Source organism: Lemur catta, chromosome 13 (genome assembly GCF_020740605.2).
Source record: "Lemur catta isolate mLemCat1 chromosome 13, mLemCat1.pri, whole genome shotgun sequence".
In the NCBI taxonomy this organism is placed as follows: domain Eukaryota; kingdom Metazoa; phylum Chordata; class Mammalia; order Primates; family Lemuridae; genus Lemur; species Lemur catta.
In genome coordinates, this window is record NC_059140.1 from 69,992,112 (window position 1) to 70,009,615 (window position 17,504).

General features: G+C 43.2%; 2 protein-coding genes across 8 annotated transcripts in view; both read left to right on the top strand.

The window, feature by feature from the left end:
* Positions 1–1,333, top strand: part of ALG5 (ALG5 dolichyl-phosphate beta-glucosyltransferase) — a 35,208-nt gene extending 33,875 nt beyond the window's left edge. For all 3 annotated transcript variants that reach the window (XM_045566762.1, XM_045566763.1, XM_045566764.1), the window contains one exon: positions 1,149–1,333. In XM_045566762.1, the coding sequence (XP_045422718.1) occupies positions 1,149–1,264 (116 nt within the window). In that variant the 3' untranslated portion in view covers positions 1,265–1,333. The remainder of the gene's footprint in view (positions 1–1,148) is intronic.
* Positions 1,334–4,225: 2,892 nt separating this feature from the next.
* SMAD9 (SMAD family member 9) overlaps positions 4,226–17,504 on the top strand; it is a 67,587-nt gene continuing 54,308 nt past the window's right edge. For 4 of the 5 annotated variants that reach the window (XM_045567025.1, XM_045567028.1, XM_045567030.1 and 1 more), the window contains exon 1: positions 7,595–7,633. The gene's annotated coding sequence lies outside the window, so the exon portion shown is untranslated. Of the gene's footprint in view, positions 4,335–7,594; positions 7,634–17,504 lie in introns of those variants that run through there. The other variant, XM_045567026.1, reaches the window with a different exon arrangement.

Below are 17,504 nucleotides of genomic sequence, written 5' to 3' on the forward strand. Positions count from 1 at the left end.
AATTCCTGGTGTAGGAGCAGTTAACATAACCCACTAGAGACTTTTTCGAAGTCCACCTCTCCCCAGGTGAGCCCAGCCCTCCCTTTGAGAGTCATTGTTGCAATAAGCCTTTATTACGCCATAACCTCAGATATTTAGAGACAGAGAAAGGTTAAGAACCAGTCTTGAGATTATACAAACTATATAATCTAGAATGAATTCAAACCTCTTGGTGTCTTGCTGAATCAAACTGAGTTTACAGAAACTTAACTGTTCTCCACAGTAGCAGCCTAGAATCAGAGAGGATCGGGAACCAGTTAAAAGGATTGCTCAGAGGTGTCATGATCACCTGTGTTGATCTGTCTGTTTTGACCTATGCCCAACATAGACTCTATGGGATGATGAAATGGGGAAAAGCAAAAATCAGTTTCATGTTTATGTCATAGTTTCATGTCTATGTCATTTGCTCATTGGTGTTAGAGACAGTTGTGTTATAATATGAATTGTGGGTATCTCAATTTCTTCATTTGTGGAATAAAGAAAATAAGGTCCCCTAAAAGAAAAAAAAAAAAAAGCATGTGCTTTATCAAATGTGGGTGGTCAAAAAAGTAATAAAAAAAAATACTGTCCGCTGATTAATTATACAGAATAAGGCTAATGTCTACAAAGTGCTTTGGTGGTAATATGTTTAGAAGAAAGCTGAAATTTATATAAATTTAGAGCAGTAGAAAATGTCTTCTTTGAGGATAAAGTATAATTAAAATGGCAATGAAATTTTTTTATTGATACATAATATTTTACGTATTTGTAGAGTACATGTGAGTATTTGTTACATGCATAGAAGGTATAATGATCAAGTTAGGGCATTTGGGGTATCCATCACCTTGAACACGTATCATTTCTGTGTTTGGAACATTTCAAGTCCTCTCCTAACTACTTTGAAATAGATAACACATTGTTGCTAACTGTAATCATGCTACTCTGCTACTGAACATTAGAACTTCTATCTAACTGTATGTACCTATTACCCAACCTCTCTTCATCTCCCCCGCTCTCCTGTCGCACACCTTTCCCGTCTCTGGCTTCTGGTATCCATCATTCCACTCTCTCCCTCTATGCAATCATCTTTTATTTTGTTAAATAATAAAATAATTATTTTTAAATCACAGGTTCTAAATTAGTTCCATTTTGGAGCTGGCTACAAATGGGCAAGGACCTACTTTTTATACGACTTCGATATTTGACTGGTGCCTGGAGGCTTGAGCAAACTCGGAAAATGAATTAGGTTGTTTGCAGTCTTTGATTGTATTCTTTATGCATCAGTGTCACATTAAATAAAGCTACAAGAAACCTACTGTCATTGACTACCTTTGGGTAATTATAAAGACTTAACTGCCGTAAGTAAAAATTTATATGCCTCTTTTGGACAAAATTGGGTTTTTTAAGGTATTTGTAACAAAAGTCAGATTTTCTTTTGCTTTTGTTTATTTAGCTTAATTATGATTCTGAGAAATACAACATTTAGACAGAAGACAGAGCAATTATTCTTACTCTAAAGTGCCTGCATAATTCTTGTTAACTTAAACATAAACCAAAATCACGTAACAGCTTCCAGAGATTTAAAAATAGAGTATATAAGTTTAAATATACACAAATTTATCCATGTCAAAGAAACCCATATTTCAACCTATGAAACTCTAGGAAGTTATATGTTAAAAGCAACTATAGGGTCAGCCACAAAGGTGTCCATTTTCTTACACAGTCTTATCTCTTGCCTAATCTTACTTATGTATACTGTACTTTTATGCCTTCTGACAACCCTTCCCTCTTGAGTTCATGTTATTTAGAAGTTCTTTATTAAAAAGAGAATTAAAGTGGCCAGGAGCAGTGGGTCACACCTGTAATCCTAGCACTCTGGGAGGCCAAGGTGGCAGGACTACCGGAGGCCCAGGAGTTTGACACCAGCCTGAGCAAGAGCAAGACCCTGTCTCTACTGAAAATAGAAAAAGTAGGCAGGCATGGTGGTTCCCACCAGTAGTCTCAGCTACTGGAGAAGCTGAGGCAGGAGGATTGCTCGAGCCCAGGAGTTTGACTTGCAGTGAGCTATGATGATGTCACTGCACTGTAACCCAGACAACAGAGTGAGACTCTGTCTCAAAAAAAACATTGAGGAGAAAGGATAATCGCCTGAACAAGTTTTTAATGCAAATGAAAGTGCCCTAATCTGGGGGGAAAAAATGCCACAAAGAAGATTTATTAGTAAGGAAGAGAAATGAGTACCAGGATTCAGAGCAGGAAGGGATAAGCTAACTACTGTTTTGTGCAAATTGCAGTCGGGTTTATAATCAGGACTGCCCTTATCTGTAAGACTGCTAAACTCTGAGCTTTGAAGGGAAAAGATAAACAGCAACTGCCAGTCTTTTGGTTATACAACAAGAAGGCCTGGACAATGAGAACGCTTTTTCTGGACTGGTTCCATGGATGCTTTGTCCCTGAAGTCAGGAAGTACCTTGCCAATAAGGGACTGCCTTTTGAAGTTTTTTTATACTGGACAATGCCCCTGGCCACTCAGAACTTCATGGGTTCAACACCAAAGGCATAAAAGCGGTCTGCCTGCCCTCAAACAAAACATCTCTAGATCAGTGGGTCTTAAGGACCCTTAAGGTTCATTACACAAGGTACTCTATGGAAAGGACTGTCAACACTATTGGAAGAGAACCCCGAAAGTCTGAAAGGATTACACCATTGAAGATGCCATCATTGTTATAGAAGAAGCTATGAAAGCCATCAAGCTGGAAACTAAATTCCTGCTGGAGAAAACTGTACAGATGTTGCACATGACTTTATAGGATTTACAACAGAGCCAATCAAGGAAATCATGAGATTGTGGATATGGCAAAAAAGGTGGCAGTTGAAGGTGGTTTCAAGATATGCACCTTGGAGAAATTCAACAGTTAATAGACACCACACCAGAGATTAACAGAAAATGACAGAGATGAGTGCTTCCAAACCAGTGCCAAGTAATAAGGAAGAAGACAGAAGAAGCAGTTCATAAAACAAATTGACATTAGACAGTCTGGCAAAATGTTCCAATCATTCAAGACTGCTTTTGATTTCTCTTACGACTTGGACCCTTCTACAATACAGGCACTGAAACTAAAGCAAATAGTGGAGGAAGGATTGGTACTGTATAGAAACATTTTACGAGAAAGGAAAAGACAAAAAAGGCAGAAATCTGTAAAGTTATACTTAATGTGCCTGCTTCTCCTTCCTCCCCTTCCACCTCCTCCACCTCTTCTGCCTCTGCCACCCCTGAGACAGCAAGACCAACCCCTCCTCTTCCTCCTCCTCCTCAGCCTTCTCAACTTGAAGACAAGGATGAAGACCTTTATGATGATGCACTTAATAGTAAATATATCTTCTCTCCCTTAAGATTTTTGTAATAGCATTTTCTTTTCTCAAGCTTACTTTATTTTAAGAATATAGTATATAATACATATAACATGCAAAAATATGCATTCATCAACAGTTTATGTTATCAGTAGGGCTTCCAGTCAACAGTAAGCTATTATTTGACTCTGTGTCAAATAAAATAAAATAAAATAAATTTTGGGAACAATTGTGGGAGGAAGAGGGTGATTTTGTCTCATCTTTTTTCCCCAAAGCAGTTTCCTGCCTCATAGTACCTATATCTTCCAAAGACAGCATGTTTCTCCCATCCATAATCCTTGATTGATCTAGTTTTTTTGCCAAGTTCTATTGATTTTCCCTTCAAAGTGTCCATAAATGCATGTCTTCCTCGCTTTTCTAGAATCCCACAGACACTCATCACCTCATACCTGGATGGTTGCAATGGCTTCCTAATTGGTCTCCTTTCCTCTTATCTCTGCAAACTTTTCTCCCTCACCCACTTCCACTTTATAGCCTGGGTATACTATACTTCCTAGAGTATCACTGCCCGTGTCAGATTCCGCTCAAATACTTTTCTTTTTTTTTTTTTTTTTGAGACAGAGTCTCACTTTGTTGCCCTGGCTAGAGTGAGTGCCGTGGCGTCAGCCTAGCTCACAGCAACCTCAAACTCCTGGGCTTAAGCGATCCTACTGCCTCAGCCTCCCGAGTAGCTGGGACTACAGGCATGCGCCACCATGCCCAGCTAATTTTTTCTATATATATTTTTAGTTGTCCAGATAATTTCTTTCTATTTTTAGTAGAGATGGGGTCTCGCTCTTGCTCAGGCTGGTCTCGAACTCCTGACCCGCCTCGGCCTCCCAGAGTGCTAGGATTACAGGCGTGAGCCACCGCGCCCAGCTTCAAATACTTTTCAACTGCACTTCGAGTTCCAGGAAAACAGTGAGGTGAGGTGTCTGGGCTTTGAAGTCAGGCAGACTTGAGTTGGAATTCTGAATCAACTACTTGGGGAATTTTGTTTGTGCCTCAGGTTTTTCAACTGTAAAATGGGGACAATAATTTTTATCCCATGAGATGTCATGAAGGAAGGACAAGAGGATATGTCTAGAGCTGTAGCGCAATTCCTGGGAAGGGAAATCTCACAATAGGAGATACCTTGTTGGTGCTTCACTGCTAAATCAAGATGACCTATTGCTCTCTTGTCTCAATCCTTGAGCATTTATTTGGTGATGAACCACCATGTAACATTATCTTTCTGATTTACCAAAACAGTTTGACAGTTCTCTTAGGAAAACTGAGGCTTTCCTACTCAAAACGTCAGGGAATTCTGCACATAGTAGACATTCTCTGGGCTGCCTTTATGATTGCACAAGTTGTGCCTGCACTGGAGTGCCTGGCCAAGGTGGCAAGAGGGGCTGAAATCTGGCCTGCACAGTGCCCAAGGCTAGCACCTGCAGAGTCGCATCCACTGAGGTGGGATGGAGACGGGGTGGCGGGCGGTGCAGGATGGTAGGCATTCATACTGTCTTCTCCAGGTATAGCTGACATTTCACCTCTGTGAAGACCTTCCTGACACCTCCCCTCCCCAACTCCCCTAAAGTGACATACAAAGTTGTGTGATAATTGTAGGTATGTATGTCTGTCTCCTAGTCAGACCAAGTTTACTAAGAGCCAGTGCTCTGTCTCCATATAGTTAGTCCAGGTACCTGGTGCTCAGAAAAGCATTTGATAATGGTTATGGAATGAATTATGACTTTCAAGGAAAGTTCTAGGGGGAGGCAGAAAAAGTGCAGCATTAGGACAGAGTTACACATAAAATGTAGGAAGGAGACTGGAAGTGTTGGAGGGAGGGGCATAGAGGCTACAATTCCTAGTTATAACTTTGAGTGGAGCCACTATAATGCTGGATCAAACGTAAGGTACAATGAATGTATAAAGCAGAATCTTTGCGTCTAGGGATGACTATTGACTTTGTAACATTCCAGTTTTATGCTGGACATGTAGCAAGTGCAAAGAACTGACCCTCCCTTGGGTAAGGAAGCTGCCCTTCCTACCACTGTTTTATGGGCTGAGGGAGCTCAAATTCAACCAAAACTTTTATAATCTTCAGAAAAGGGTGATCTTAGTTTTGCCATGGTTTGAGGTCCTGAGCCAAAATTTTACTGGAGGTTCCACCATATCATAATCCCTGAGTCACTCCTCTCATGTGATTCCAATAATATAACTTTTAGTGGAAGTTCTATTACGCAGTAAAACTGCAGCCAATCAAGAAATCACAGAGAAAGATAAAGCAGAGTCTAGATTTCCAATAACCAGGACAGTGGGCTTTTGTAAAATGGGAGTGTCACTCAGCCTTCTGCTGAGCATTTTCTCCTTGGAACCCACCAAATCTTACTTGAGTGTAATGGATTGACTTTCTATATTAGCTTTGAGGAATACACGATAGGAAGTATATCAGTGACAGACTAACCTTTAGGCAGGGAAAAGTCATCATAGTGCAAAATGTCCTGCTACATAGATGAGAATGTACAGAAAGAGCAGACTAGACACACTCAAGAAGTCTGTAAATCAAAGTCCTGCCAAGAGCAGAGAATTCTGCGAACTAAAAAAGACTCCATGCCAGAAGCATGAGCCAGCACTGCAGAGGTTACTTTCTCTGCATCGTGTCCTCAGCGTTGTGCTCATATAAGAGAAGGACACTGAGATAGTGATTGGGCCGTTTCTTAATATCTTTTTTTAAACCTGAGCCACAAAGTATCAATTCTTAAGACCTAATTAGTTTATTTGCAATAAAGTGCACATCAAGCATATCCTTAAAATACAATCTGTGGCCTTTAGCAGTCTCAGGGGTTCCTGATGTTTCTCACCCAGGGCAATCTCAAACCTAACACCTAGCCTGGAGCATAACTTTCCACTACAAGTGTTGTTTTAAAGAAGGTCATTGTTCAACTACAACAGTATGATAATGCAAGAACAGTGGGAGGAAAGTGCAGTGCTTTGAGAACTAGAAAAAGTAGTTATATTCAAGGCCTTGCGTTTACATTTCAGAGATATCTGAGCCTGCTCTGGTGTGTAGGACTGACTTTTCTACACACCAGAGCAAGTTGAATACTGCCCTGCTTGCCTTTATGGTATTTTCGCCCCTGCAGCAAATGCCGTTTCTCCGAGGAACTTCAGGCTGACGGGGAATCAAAGGCCATCAGCACACCGGTGGCCTTTCCTAAGTGGCACTTCTGAGTGGGTTCTTGGAGTCCACAGTGACTTCAAGAGGCAGGTTACCCAGGGGGCAGCCAGGCCGTGAGGCGAGAAGGTTGTAAATTAACATTGCTGTGTGCCCATAAGGCTGTAACTTTATTAGATTAGATAATATTATATATCGTATGCTAGGTTGTTAAGCAAATAAATACGCATAAGGAAATTACAATCCACATAATTATATGACTAGTTTTAACCGCCACTCGCCATCAGAGTGATTAGATTTTCTTCTGTCTATGTCCGTGCAAACCGGTTGCTACAGCACCGTGGATGGGCGTGAGGAGCCACTTTACTCTGAAAAGCAAGTCATTAGGAACAAACTAGTCAAGTGACAGTAACCATCAGGGCCCAGAAACGTCAGAAACAGCGGCTCAGGGAGGTTTCCAGGCTGATTTGATTTGTTGATGGTCCTGCATTCTTGTTCTGGTGACAACCCTCCTAAGCCCCAAGGCTCCAGGTAGAGGGGAGAAGTCTCAGGGGTGGCGGGGAAGAAAGAGAGATGCGAGGTGACCCACGGCGGCCGAGCCTCCCCACCGCGGCCCCACCAGGCGGCGCGATCGCGGGCGGGAGGACAGCCTGGGGTCGCGCAGCAGGACAGCGAGGGTAGCCCTGAGCTGGGGCGGGGGGCACAGCACGGCCGGCCGCCGCAACGCGCGTCCGCCACCCCCAGCCCGGCGCAGGTTTCCGCGCACGTGGCCATGGGGCCGGCCGCGCTCCAGCGCCTCGCCGGTGCCGCGCCGCCCCCTCCTTGCGGGCGCACCGAGCGGCCAGCGCGCGCGACTGCGGAGGGCGGGGGCGGGCCCGCGAGCAGGGCTCCCTGGCCGCTGTCCAGGTCGGCGCACTAATACGGGCGATGAGGCTTCGCGGCTCCAGTCTGACTGACGCCGGCTGGGGCCGCCGCCGCCGCCGCTGCAGCCGCTGTCTGGGTCCCCGCCGCCGCCGTCGCCGCCGCCGCCGGGCCCTGCAGCCGCTGGGCGCGCGCAGCCAGGCAGTGAGTGCGCGGCTCGGAGCGCCGGAGCGGGCGGCCTGGGGACCCGCTGCGGGGCGGGGGGGCTGCCGGACCTGGGGTGGGGGGGAGGGATGAGTGGCACCGTGGGGACAGGTAAGAGATGCCTTCCCCAGCCGCGCGCTGGGCGTGTGCGTGTGCGTGTTGTGTGTAGAGCTAAGTTTTGCTTCCACAAAGGACGTCTTTGAGGTTCTTTGGTGTGTGGCTTGGCTCTTTGTACTCTTCATCCCCGAATTTCTCGGTGGAGCCTGTGTGGCATGGCGGGGCGTGGGGCGGGCGACGGGCCGGAGGGGACCCGCTCCGGGGAGTTGGCCGCGCCGACCGTAGGCGCCGCGCACTTTCCTCGCGCCTGCAGTCCCCGGGGCCGCCGGCACCTGGGACCCGTCAGAGGATGCGTGTGCCGCGGCGGGGTGGCGGCCGGACCCGGGCTGTGGCCCAGGGCGTGGGGAGGGATGCGCGCTGGCCGCCAGTCCCCGGCCTGGGCACCGCGCGGGGGCCGAGCGCCCGGGACAGGCGCCGTGGAGACCCAGCCTCGGCGTTGGGTAAACGGGGACGGTAGACAAATCGGGCTGGGGTGGGTAGTAACTGCGACTCTGGGGGCGATTCTGAAAGTCTCCAGGGCAGGATGGCCTTGCTGGCCTTCCACTTCATAGGTTTTTACTTTGCTTACCTTTGAGGCACGCGAAGGGAAGAAACAAAGTTAGGAATGTCGTTCGAGTGTGTCCGCGCGAGCGTTTGGGCTGCGTTCGCAGCCGGGGTGTTTGTCTTCGCCTTCGCCTGCCATTCGGTGCCAGCTCCGCGGAGGGGAGGGGGGCGAGGTGGGGAACAGATGCAGGAGACTCACTGACGCCGGCTTTGTGATGGGAAGGAGGAGCGCGGGGGAAACATTTTTATGGATGGCTAATTGCTGACACGTCTTCCCGTTACCGTTCCTTCCCTCCCACCCTTGACCGTGGAAATTTGAAATGATAGTTTGGAAATACTCCGTTGACTTATTTCTGGGCTGGAGTTGGTACTCCTGAGAAATAACTTACAAATGATACAAATCTAGTTTGGGAATAAAATTGTGTGTAAATTCTTTACCCAGTAATTTACAGTCAGATAGATACACACCCCCAAGACACTGTGGATTGCTTTTGATGGACCCGAGTCACAAGTACCATTGCAGTGGCTTGTCAGATTTCTCCGATGATCTTTTGGAAATGTAGGTGAGCCAGAATAATGGAGGCTAGCTGTAAAGTCATAGTAATGCTTTCTCTTACTTAGTCGCTTAGTGCAGCGTTTGTAGCATTCATCTGGGCGAGTGAAATGTCAATACTACAGGCATCTCTCCTGCCTTAGGATTCCTGGCAGTGTGAGGGAATGCCATTGGATGTTTACATTTTAAAAATAGTGATCTATATTTAAGAAGGCAGTAACACTAAAACCCAAACATTCTCAACTCCAAATAGACAAGGATTCCAATAAATGAGTTTCCATATGCTTGTAGGAAACCACGAACACAATTTTGGACCATTTTCAAATTTGTGGTTATCCAAGAAGGACACTGCAGAGATGAAAATGATGTGACAGTTTATAAATAAGGAGCATTTTAAACATAAGATGACAAATGTCACATGATATATAAGAAAAATAACTTTTAGTTACTTTTAGTTCTATTAGTGGTAATGATCACCTTCATTGATGGCAAAACAACTGTCTTTACCAGACAGCCTTCAGCCTCTTAATGTATTCTGATACAGCCAACTCCCATTTTTATGCTTGACTGCCTGTCTTTGTCGGAGTTGTTTTATGCTTGAGCTCTGTGGTTTCAAGCTACGCTTAAGAGCATACCAACATATTCTTGATCTGAGCAAACTCTTTTCTATCAGTACAGTGTTTACAAAAAATCGAAGACATAAACAGATTTTAGCTTAAACCTCTCAGTACTTCACAATTACCATATCTTTGTCATCAGTATTTTAAAGTTAGATGAACTGTTTGACTTCTCTTCTTTAAAAATGTTGTTTTGACTTATATATCCCTAGTTAATGAGAAATCAGAAAATATTCACAGATGTCAACTTCTGCATCTCTGATTGCCCAAGACATGGGATGAGAAAGGAGAGTTTTGTTTTTTTAATGAAATGTTACTAAGGATATCTATAAGTAATAAACAACTCTTAAATTTGTTTATCTTTTCTAATCATGTGGTCAGTTGGAGGAGAAAAAAAATCTGTTAAGAAATTGTCTCACAAAGATGAAAATATTCAATTTTATTATTGCAAATAGTTTAATTCTGATTAATGAGAGTGCAATGTGCTTTGCCAAATTGAAGGGATGGATGGTGTTTAGTTAGTGGTTACTATAGCATTAAGGTAACTAGTTTATATCTGACATTTCCTCTGTAATAAATAAAACAGCAGTTGAAACTATTTTACCTTTATATGTTGGAAATAATACTTATCTATAGAATGTACTCTGATTTAATGGAAGGTAAAGGTTATGACAAATAAGTGAGTTTTTTAAAATTTGCAAAACATTGTACATTAAATTTTAAAGCTTTAACGAAGTTTAGTGCAGGCTTTTTGTTCATTGTTTTGAACATTTAGAGAGGGATTCAGAAATGGGGAAGTGTCCAGAATAAAACAGTAAATATAGCAGTACATCGAAAGCATGAGTCTCCTCAAATAGTTGTAATTCTAGGCTGTTGGATTTATATTTCCTTGGTTACTGTTGCTAGTTGAGTTGAAAAGTTATTCTAAAGCAAAAGAAAAAAAAAGGCAAACAGTAAATGTAAATTCATAGGTACTTACAATAGTATGAGCATTTTCATGATGTTTTTGTGTTATCCCGGTGAATGTCCATGTCATGAGTTAGGGACATAACAAAAAATAAACATCTCTTGGCAATAAACTAACCTTTTAAAATAAACACTCCTATAAATTATGTCTCTTAAGAAACTCATGACAACTAAAGTTGTTAAGATTTCGAGGTATCTGTTAGAAGTCATTAGAAATCCCTCTACTCATGGAAACTGGATGCTCCTCTTGCCTGGTGGTCTGTATCCTGACACTTCCCACCCCAAAGCCATGCTGAACACCACGGTCACGCTTGTTTGCCTCACACTCTGCTCTCCTTCAGTATCAGCCTCAGGCTGACCCCAAACCACTTCTCCAGGTTTATCTTCCCAATCTGTCCATATTTTATGCTGAAATTGAAATAGCTCATGATAGTTTCCACGCATACACTGGCTTTCCTCTCCTGTGCACTTTTTTAATCACGCTAAGGCCTAGAGTGCCTTCCCTGTGTCCCCAGCTGCCACCAGATCCTCACACTCATCAGCGACTTCCTCATCTGTATGCCCTGTTCAGGTGCTGCCTTCATGGAACTTTCTGTGAGGACCCTGGTCCCAGGTGTGCCCTCCTTTGAGCTCCTGTGGCTCTTTGCATTTTCCACTCTTGTCATGTCTTGTCTTGTGTTAAGTTACTCACACACTAATTTCTTTCTTTTCCTTACGATCCTTACAAGATCCGTGCAGGAAGGGACTGCGTGTCATCTCTCTTTTTCATTCCCTGAATGCTGACTACAGTCCCCTTCATGGTCCTCAGTCAATAAATATTACTTAAAAAACAAATCTTTTCAATGAACCCATGGTTTCTTCTGAAATAAGACCTATGAAAGCGTTTCACTCATAGAATAAGTCTTAAAGGCCCATCTTTCAAGAAGCCGGTGTTGAACTTGAGCTGAGGACTCGTTAAGAGGCCTGAAATCCCCTCAGCCCAGTGGAGCCTCCTCCTGAATGTCGTGGCTGAGCATTAAAGTCAGGAAAGCTTCTATGATACTATTATTGCATTAGCAATTTTCCATATCAGATTCACTAAATACACAATGGAAGCCATTTAGTAAAAAAACAGATTTTTAATGTGATATGGCTGCCACAATGAAACCCTAATGTGATTCCAGAGAAAATTGCTAATGCGATATGCTGGTTCCACCCCCTTACCAATAGCCACATAAAAATTGATACTGTTTTTAGTGTATATGTTTCAAACTATGCTCACAAAAGAAAAGCAGCCAGTTACTGAGATGAGCATCTGCTTTGTTCAGGTTGGATATATAAAGGGTCTTGTTATCAGCCTTGTCAGACAGCTGAACCTTCCTTCTATGCCATGCTGGTTATATTACCTAATAATACCAATACTAAGTCTCATCCTAAAGTGCATTATGTTCTGTTTAATGATGCAGTATTAATGGAGTTAATGATGTGAAAAATAGAATTTGTATGTAAATATCGTGCCTGCATAATATATTCAATCATGCACTTTTCATTGAGACACTCTAATCAACTCAAAACCGATTTTCCAACAATCAAAGAGACTTTGATATAAAATTTAAATTCCAAACTTGAATGCATAAATATTATGAGATTATAAATATGTGTGTGTGTACAGGGCTGTAGCACTTCAGAAGTCATAAGCACTGAAAAGATTATGGTTTCTCCTCATTCCCCAGACCATGTTTAATTAAAAAAAATTTAACCCATAAAATTAAAGGAGACCTACATAGTTCTGATTTTTTTGCTATAATGACAATTTCCATTTCCTTTTTTTAACATATAAAATATCAAAATTCTTTCTCTCTCTATTCTTATTAGCTGATGTCACTGGTGGGGATTATTTTTATATGGACCTCCCTTTGGGGAAATGTAATATTTAAGGCCTGATCACTTCCTTTTCTTCTTTTTCAAATTTAATTCTGAGGGACTATAAATAGGAAACACATATTGCTCAATCAGGAAGAAGGTTTAGTGCTACAGTAGTGAAAAGTAATCTTCAGTTTATAAACACGGAGAGTGCCAGGAATAACCATTCATTCCAGGACTCTGGTCCCCAGTTTTCTACCGTAGGACAAAGGAATCTGGACAGTACACATGTGATCTTGGGGCCACCCAGATGTATTGGTGACATTGGGGGATTCTAAGTTGAGGTGACAACTTAGAGTTTGAAAGTAGTGGAAGTGAACACTGTGAGGTAACAACAGCTTAATTTCACCAACCCAGGGAGCACATCCCTAGATAGAGTGGGCCATTTGCCTTAAAACCTTGCTTTAATTTATGGAATATCTCCTTCCACCCAGCCTAAAGTTTTTTACTTTCAATCTGTTAAACTGCTTGGTAGCCTATCAAGTACAGATTTACTTTGGTTAGTGTGTGTGTGTGTGTGTGTGTGTGTGTGTGTGTGTGTGTATTTTGATTTGTTTTTACAAAATGCAGTAATTGTGAAGTGGTTAATGTAGTCCTTGAAGGATTTTGTCCTGAGTACTTGGGGGCTATTGGAGGTTTTAAGCAGATTTGCAGATCTTTTTTAAGGAGAGTTGATGGATGGTGGCATTCAATTGAAGTGCCAGGAGTTGCTTTCTGAATTCTTGTATCTAAATTTAACCAACTGGGTAGTACCATGTTTCAGAAAATAATGATAACCCAGAAAAGGATTCAGAGATGCCATCAGTTTCCCTCCCGATGGTAGAATATTTGGCTTCTCCTACCCCTCACACGTCATTATAACCCATAAATTCTTCTTGCTCTTTTCTTGGCTGAGGATCACATATGAGGGAATTGGAGTTTGGCTGGGAGGAGGAGGGAAGAAAGAAGAGTAAGTCATTTTAAAGCTAGGGCATTTGTGCAGTTGTGAAGTTTCAAGACACCCAAGTGTGGGGCAGGGAAAGCAGATGGGCAGATGCCAAAGGAAGACATCACACATTTGGCCGAGTGTTAGCAGTGTGAAGGAACCTGCATTGTGAGTTAGGAGGGTCTCAGTGGCCTGGCCAGGGAAGCACATCAGCACTCATAACATTGTTTCTACGGGAAAATGAATTCCGGTTCCCAAATTACTACACAGGGTTGAGCACAACTTGTTCATAAAGTAGAACCACCAGTAATTAATGATATGAGGGATTGTTACTAACGATATGAATGGTTATTAGGAGCCAAGCATGATGGTAATGAATGTGGAGGATAAGAAAATGTGTTAAGACAAAAAGATTTTAGGTTTCATGAGTTTTTCTTTCTCTTGTTGGTACATTTATGTCATTCTTTGTTTTCTAGTGAAAATAGAATTTTAGTTTTAGGAAGAGGAATTCAGTCAGATGTTTGTCAAAGACAAAGCTTTGTGGACATAAATGCTTCCCTTACAGCTTATTGACTAATTATGTGTTGTTGACTAATTATGGGCAGTCATTAGGTGTTGCTGTATTTGCAAACTATGAAAGGTTGGTGCCTAGGTATTATTTCAAAGGAGTGGCACCTTCTTTGCTTTCTATTATCACTGTATCTAAATTTATTGCAAGATATTCTAAATATATATTTTCATTTTTTCAAAGTATCATGTCAATTATATTTTGGGATTTTAAAAGGTTGGGATTTGTGGATGTAGCAATCACTCTAGAAAGTGGGACTTGTTTATTTATGGGGTTTATATAGGTTATTCATTCAACCATTATTTACTCTGTGCTGCCTGTGAGGTCCCAAACCAGGCCCTGGAGACCACACAACAAAATAAAGTAACAAAACAAAAATAAAATCCTGGTCTCCAGGATTTTGTAGCCTAGTTAAAGAAAGTAAAAGAAGTCAGGAAAGCAAATATCAAAATGTTTCCCCAAAAGCAAAATTTCTTACCTCCCCAAACTATAACCTCTTGGGGTCTATTTCTCTATACAGCTGGCCTTCTGTGTCTCTGAGTTTTGCACTCACAAATTCAAATAACCACAAATCAAAAATATTTTAAAAATCCAATAAAAGTAATATAAATTAAAAACCAATACATATAACATAAGTTTATATAACATTGTATTAGATATAATAAGTAATATGGAGATGATTTAAAATAGAAGGAGGATATGGTGGGTTATATGCAAATGCACCATTTTATATAAGAGACTTGAACATCCGTGGGTATTTGTATCTTCAGGGGCCCTGGTCCCAATCCCCCACGGATACCGAGGGATGACTGTATTTTTGCTAATTAGGCTTCCATTTTGACTGTGTGTGAATTTTGAGTTAGTCTTGTCAAGGATAATGGGAATGATCCCATTTGGGGCTTGAGAGTACAAGTAGAGGTAAAAGGGAAGGCATAACAGGAATAGAAGAGATTCTTGCAGTAAGCCCTTGTGAGAACTTAAGGATGCTGAGGATGTTCCCTAGGCTGTGGAATTTACCATTTACTGCGTCTGTCAGGAGGAACAGCCAGCCTTTGTACAGGTCACTCCTGTTTTTCCCCGTTATCCTCTACTGGTTCGAGGATGAGTTTGCATGGCCTGTTCTACAGGAAACCTCCCCGAACCCTTTCACCTGGCTGCAGGGCTCCCAGACCACTTGGAGTAGACTCTTCCAGTAACAGGTATTATAGTGCACCTATCACCTGCCTGGTAATAATGTGTTTAGAGTTCTGTCTCCTCCTGTAGACCATAATATTGTAGCGCGAAGGGACCGTGTCTTGTCTTAAAATACTCATCGGCTAGGGTAGTGTCTGCTTTATTGTCGATGCTTGTTACATTTAGTTTCTTCCTTCAACCACCTCCCTTTCTCTTCCCCTTAAGTATGTTGGGGTTTTGGGGGGTTAAGGTGGAAGGAAGAATAAGGAATTGTATTTTAATCTGTAGGCAGAGGAGAACTATTCAGTTTTAACCTATTAAAAGTTTGGAACAGGAGAATCCTATAACCAGTGGGGTATTTGGAGGAGAGTGAACACAAATTGAAGTGGCATGCGTGCTTCCAAATGTCCAAATGGCCACATTAACTCCTAGCTAAGGAGGTGAGAAGGCAGTTGACACACCGTCTCCACTGATCATGGATGAGTTTGGCAATTAAAAATCTGAGCTTCCCCAAACAGCAATCCATAACACAGCTCGTGAGTCATCCTTCTCCATCAGTTTATGAACGCTGCGCCTCAGGCAGCCTTTGGCCGGGAAACTCAGCCTCCTCAGCACCCACATCTCTAAGATGTTTAAAATTGCCCACACACCATTTAAAAACAAAACAGAACACTTAGAATGTTATTTATAGCCATTTAACACTTTGCAGGTATTCACATACAGGTTGTGCTCTATATAACATCACCTTAAGTAGACAGACTATTAAATGCACAGGAAGTAGGGACTGCATTACTTTTATATAATTCTGCCTTTCAGAGGAATTTATTGTATCACATTGGAAAGCAGTGGGCTTTAGGTCAGAAGTTAGACTGAAAACATAGGGCTTAATAATACAGTAGTTAATGTTATCGATACAACTGGATTTTACCTTCATCCGTTCAGCATTTATGGATGCCTCCTGCGTGCTAGACCTGGCGCCAGGCGGTGCAGACCGTGATGTGGCCTGGCCTGGGGCCTTTAAAGAAGCTCAGCGTCCCTGGAGAAAACACATAACACACCTAAGGAGTCAAGTGTGATACGTGCTGTTGGGAAGGTGTGAGCCAGGTGCTCCGGAAGCCCAGAGGAGCAGAGGAGAGCGTGGGGGCCAGGAGGTGAGGGTTCCAGGAGGTTGGCTCCTGAAGGAGGAGCAGGACAGAGCCGCACAGAGGCCTCCCGGGCAGAGGGGGAGGCAGGATGGGCAAAGGCAGCAAGCAGCAGTGAGGCTGGGAGTGTACTTTGGGCAGGCCAGATTATGAAGAGCCTTGTTTGAAACTGATGTTACAACCATCAACGCACAACTCACCCTCCATGATATTTACTGGATTTTTTTTTTAAATGTAAAATATATCAGTACAAACTCACAGTAGAAATTTGGGGAAAACATTTTGAAGCAAAATGCACTACTTGTAATCTCAGCTCACAGAATTAATGACTGTCCCGTTTGGCTGCAGTGTCACAGCAAGGTGTCACACAGGAGTGTGATGGGATCAGCTCTTGAAATGATACCCCAGGGGGGCCCTCTTGGGAGGGGCTTTCTGGGGGGTGGGCTGGTGAGGGGCCCAGTGGGAGGCAGATGCCTGAGGCGGGGTGGACTCCCTGGGGATGTCTGGGTTGGGACCTACCCAAGGAATATGTGCGGGGCCCAGCACCAGGACTTGGTGACCTGCTGAATGTAGGGTTGAGGAACAGGAAGGAAGACAATCTCCGAGAGGTTGTTCTGGGGCAAGGGGGAGCTCTGTGGTTTGCAGCACGGGCAAGTGGTTAGAGAGCGGTGCTCTCAGCAAACAGATGCAGGGGGGAAATATGGTGTTTTAAGAAAGCTAGTAAGTTTCATTTTTAAAAAAATTATTAAATTGTTTTTTGAGGGCAGTTTTAGGCTCACAGCGAAATTGAGCACAAGATGCAGAGAGTTCCCATAAAACCCCTGCCCCACACTTGCACAGCCTTCCTCATCAACACCCCCGACCAGACTGGCACATGTGTTGTGATCGATGAACCCACACAGGCACATCGTCACCCACAGCCCTGAGTTTACGCTAGGGCTCACTGTCAGTGTTGTATAGCTAATGTATGGTGACACACTCACCGCTGTAGCATCACACAGAGCAGTTTCAGGGTCCTGCAAATCTCCTGGGCTCCGCCCTTGCATTCCTCCCTCTCTCAACCTTGGTGTATTTTCCATGTCTGTATTCGAACCCATTCCATTTGAGGATCCTGGAGCATGGAAGTCAATGGTGGTCAAATTTTAATTCAAAGAAAAAAATGGTTTTGTTAACCAGCATGGCCCTTTCATCAGAGAAGCCTCGTTAAGCAAAGCTGAATGGAGCATTGGCCGCTCTGGTCGAAGGAGGCGTCTGCAGAGGGGCAGTCTCTCAGCTTTGCCTTTCCTAGGGTCCAACCCCTGTGCACCACTCCTCTGTGGCTGTCTCGCAGGCTCTGGGCATCTCCAGAATTCTGAGGAACACAGT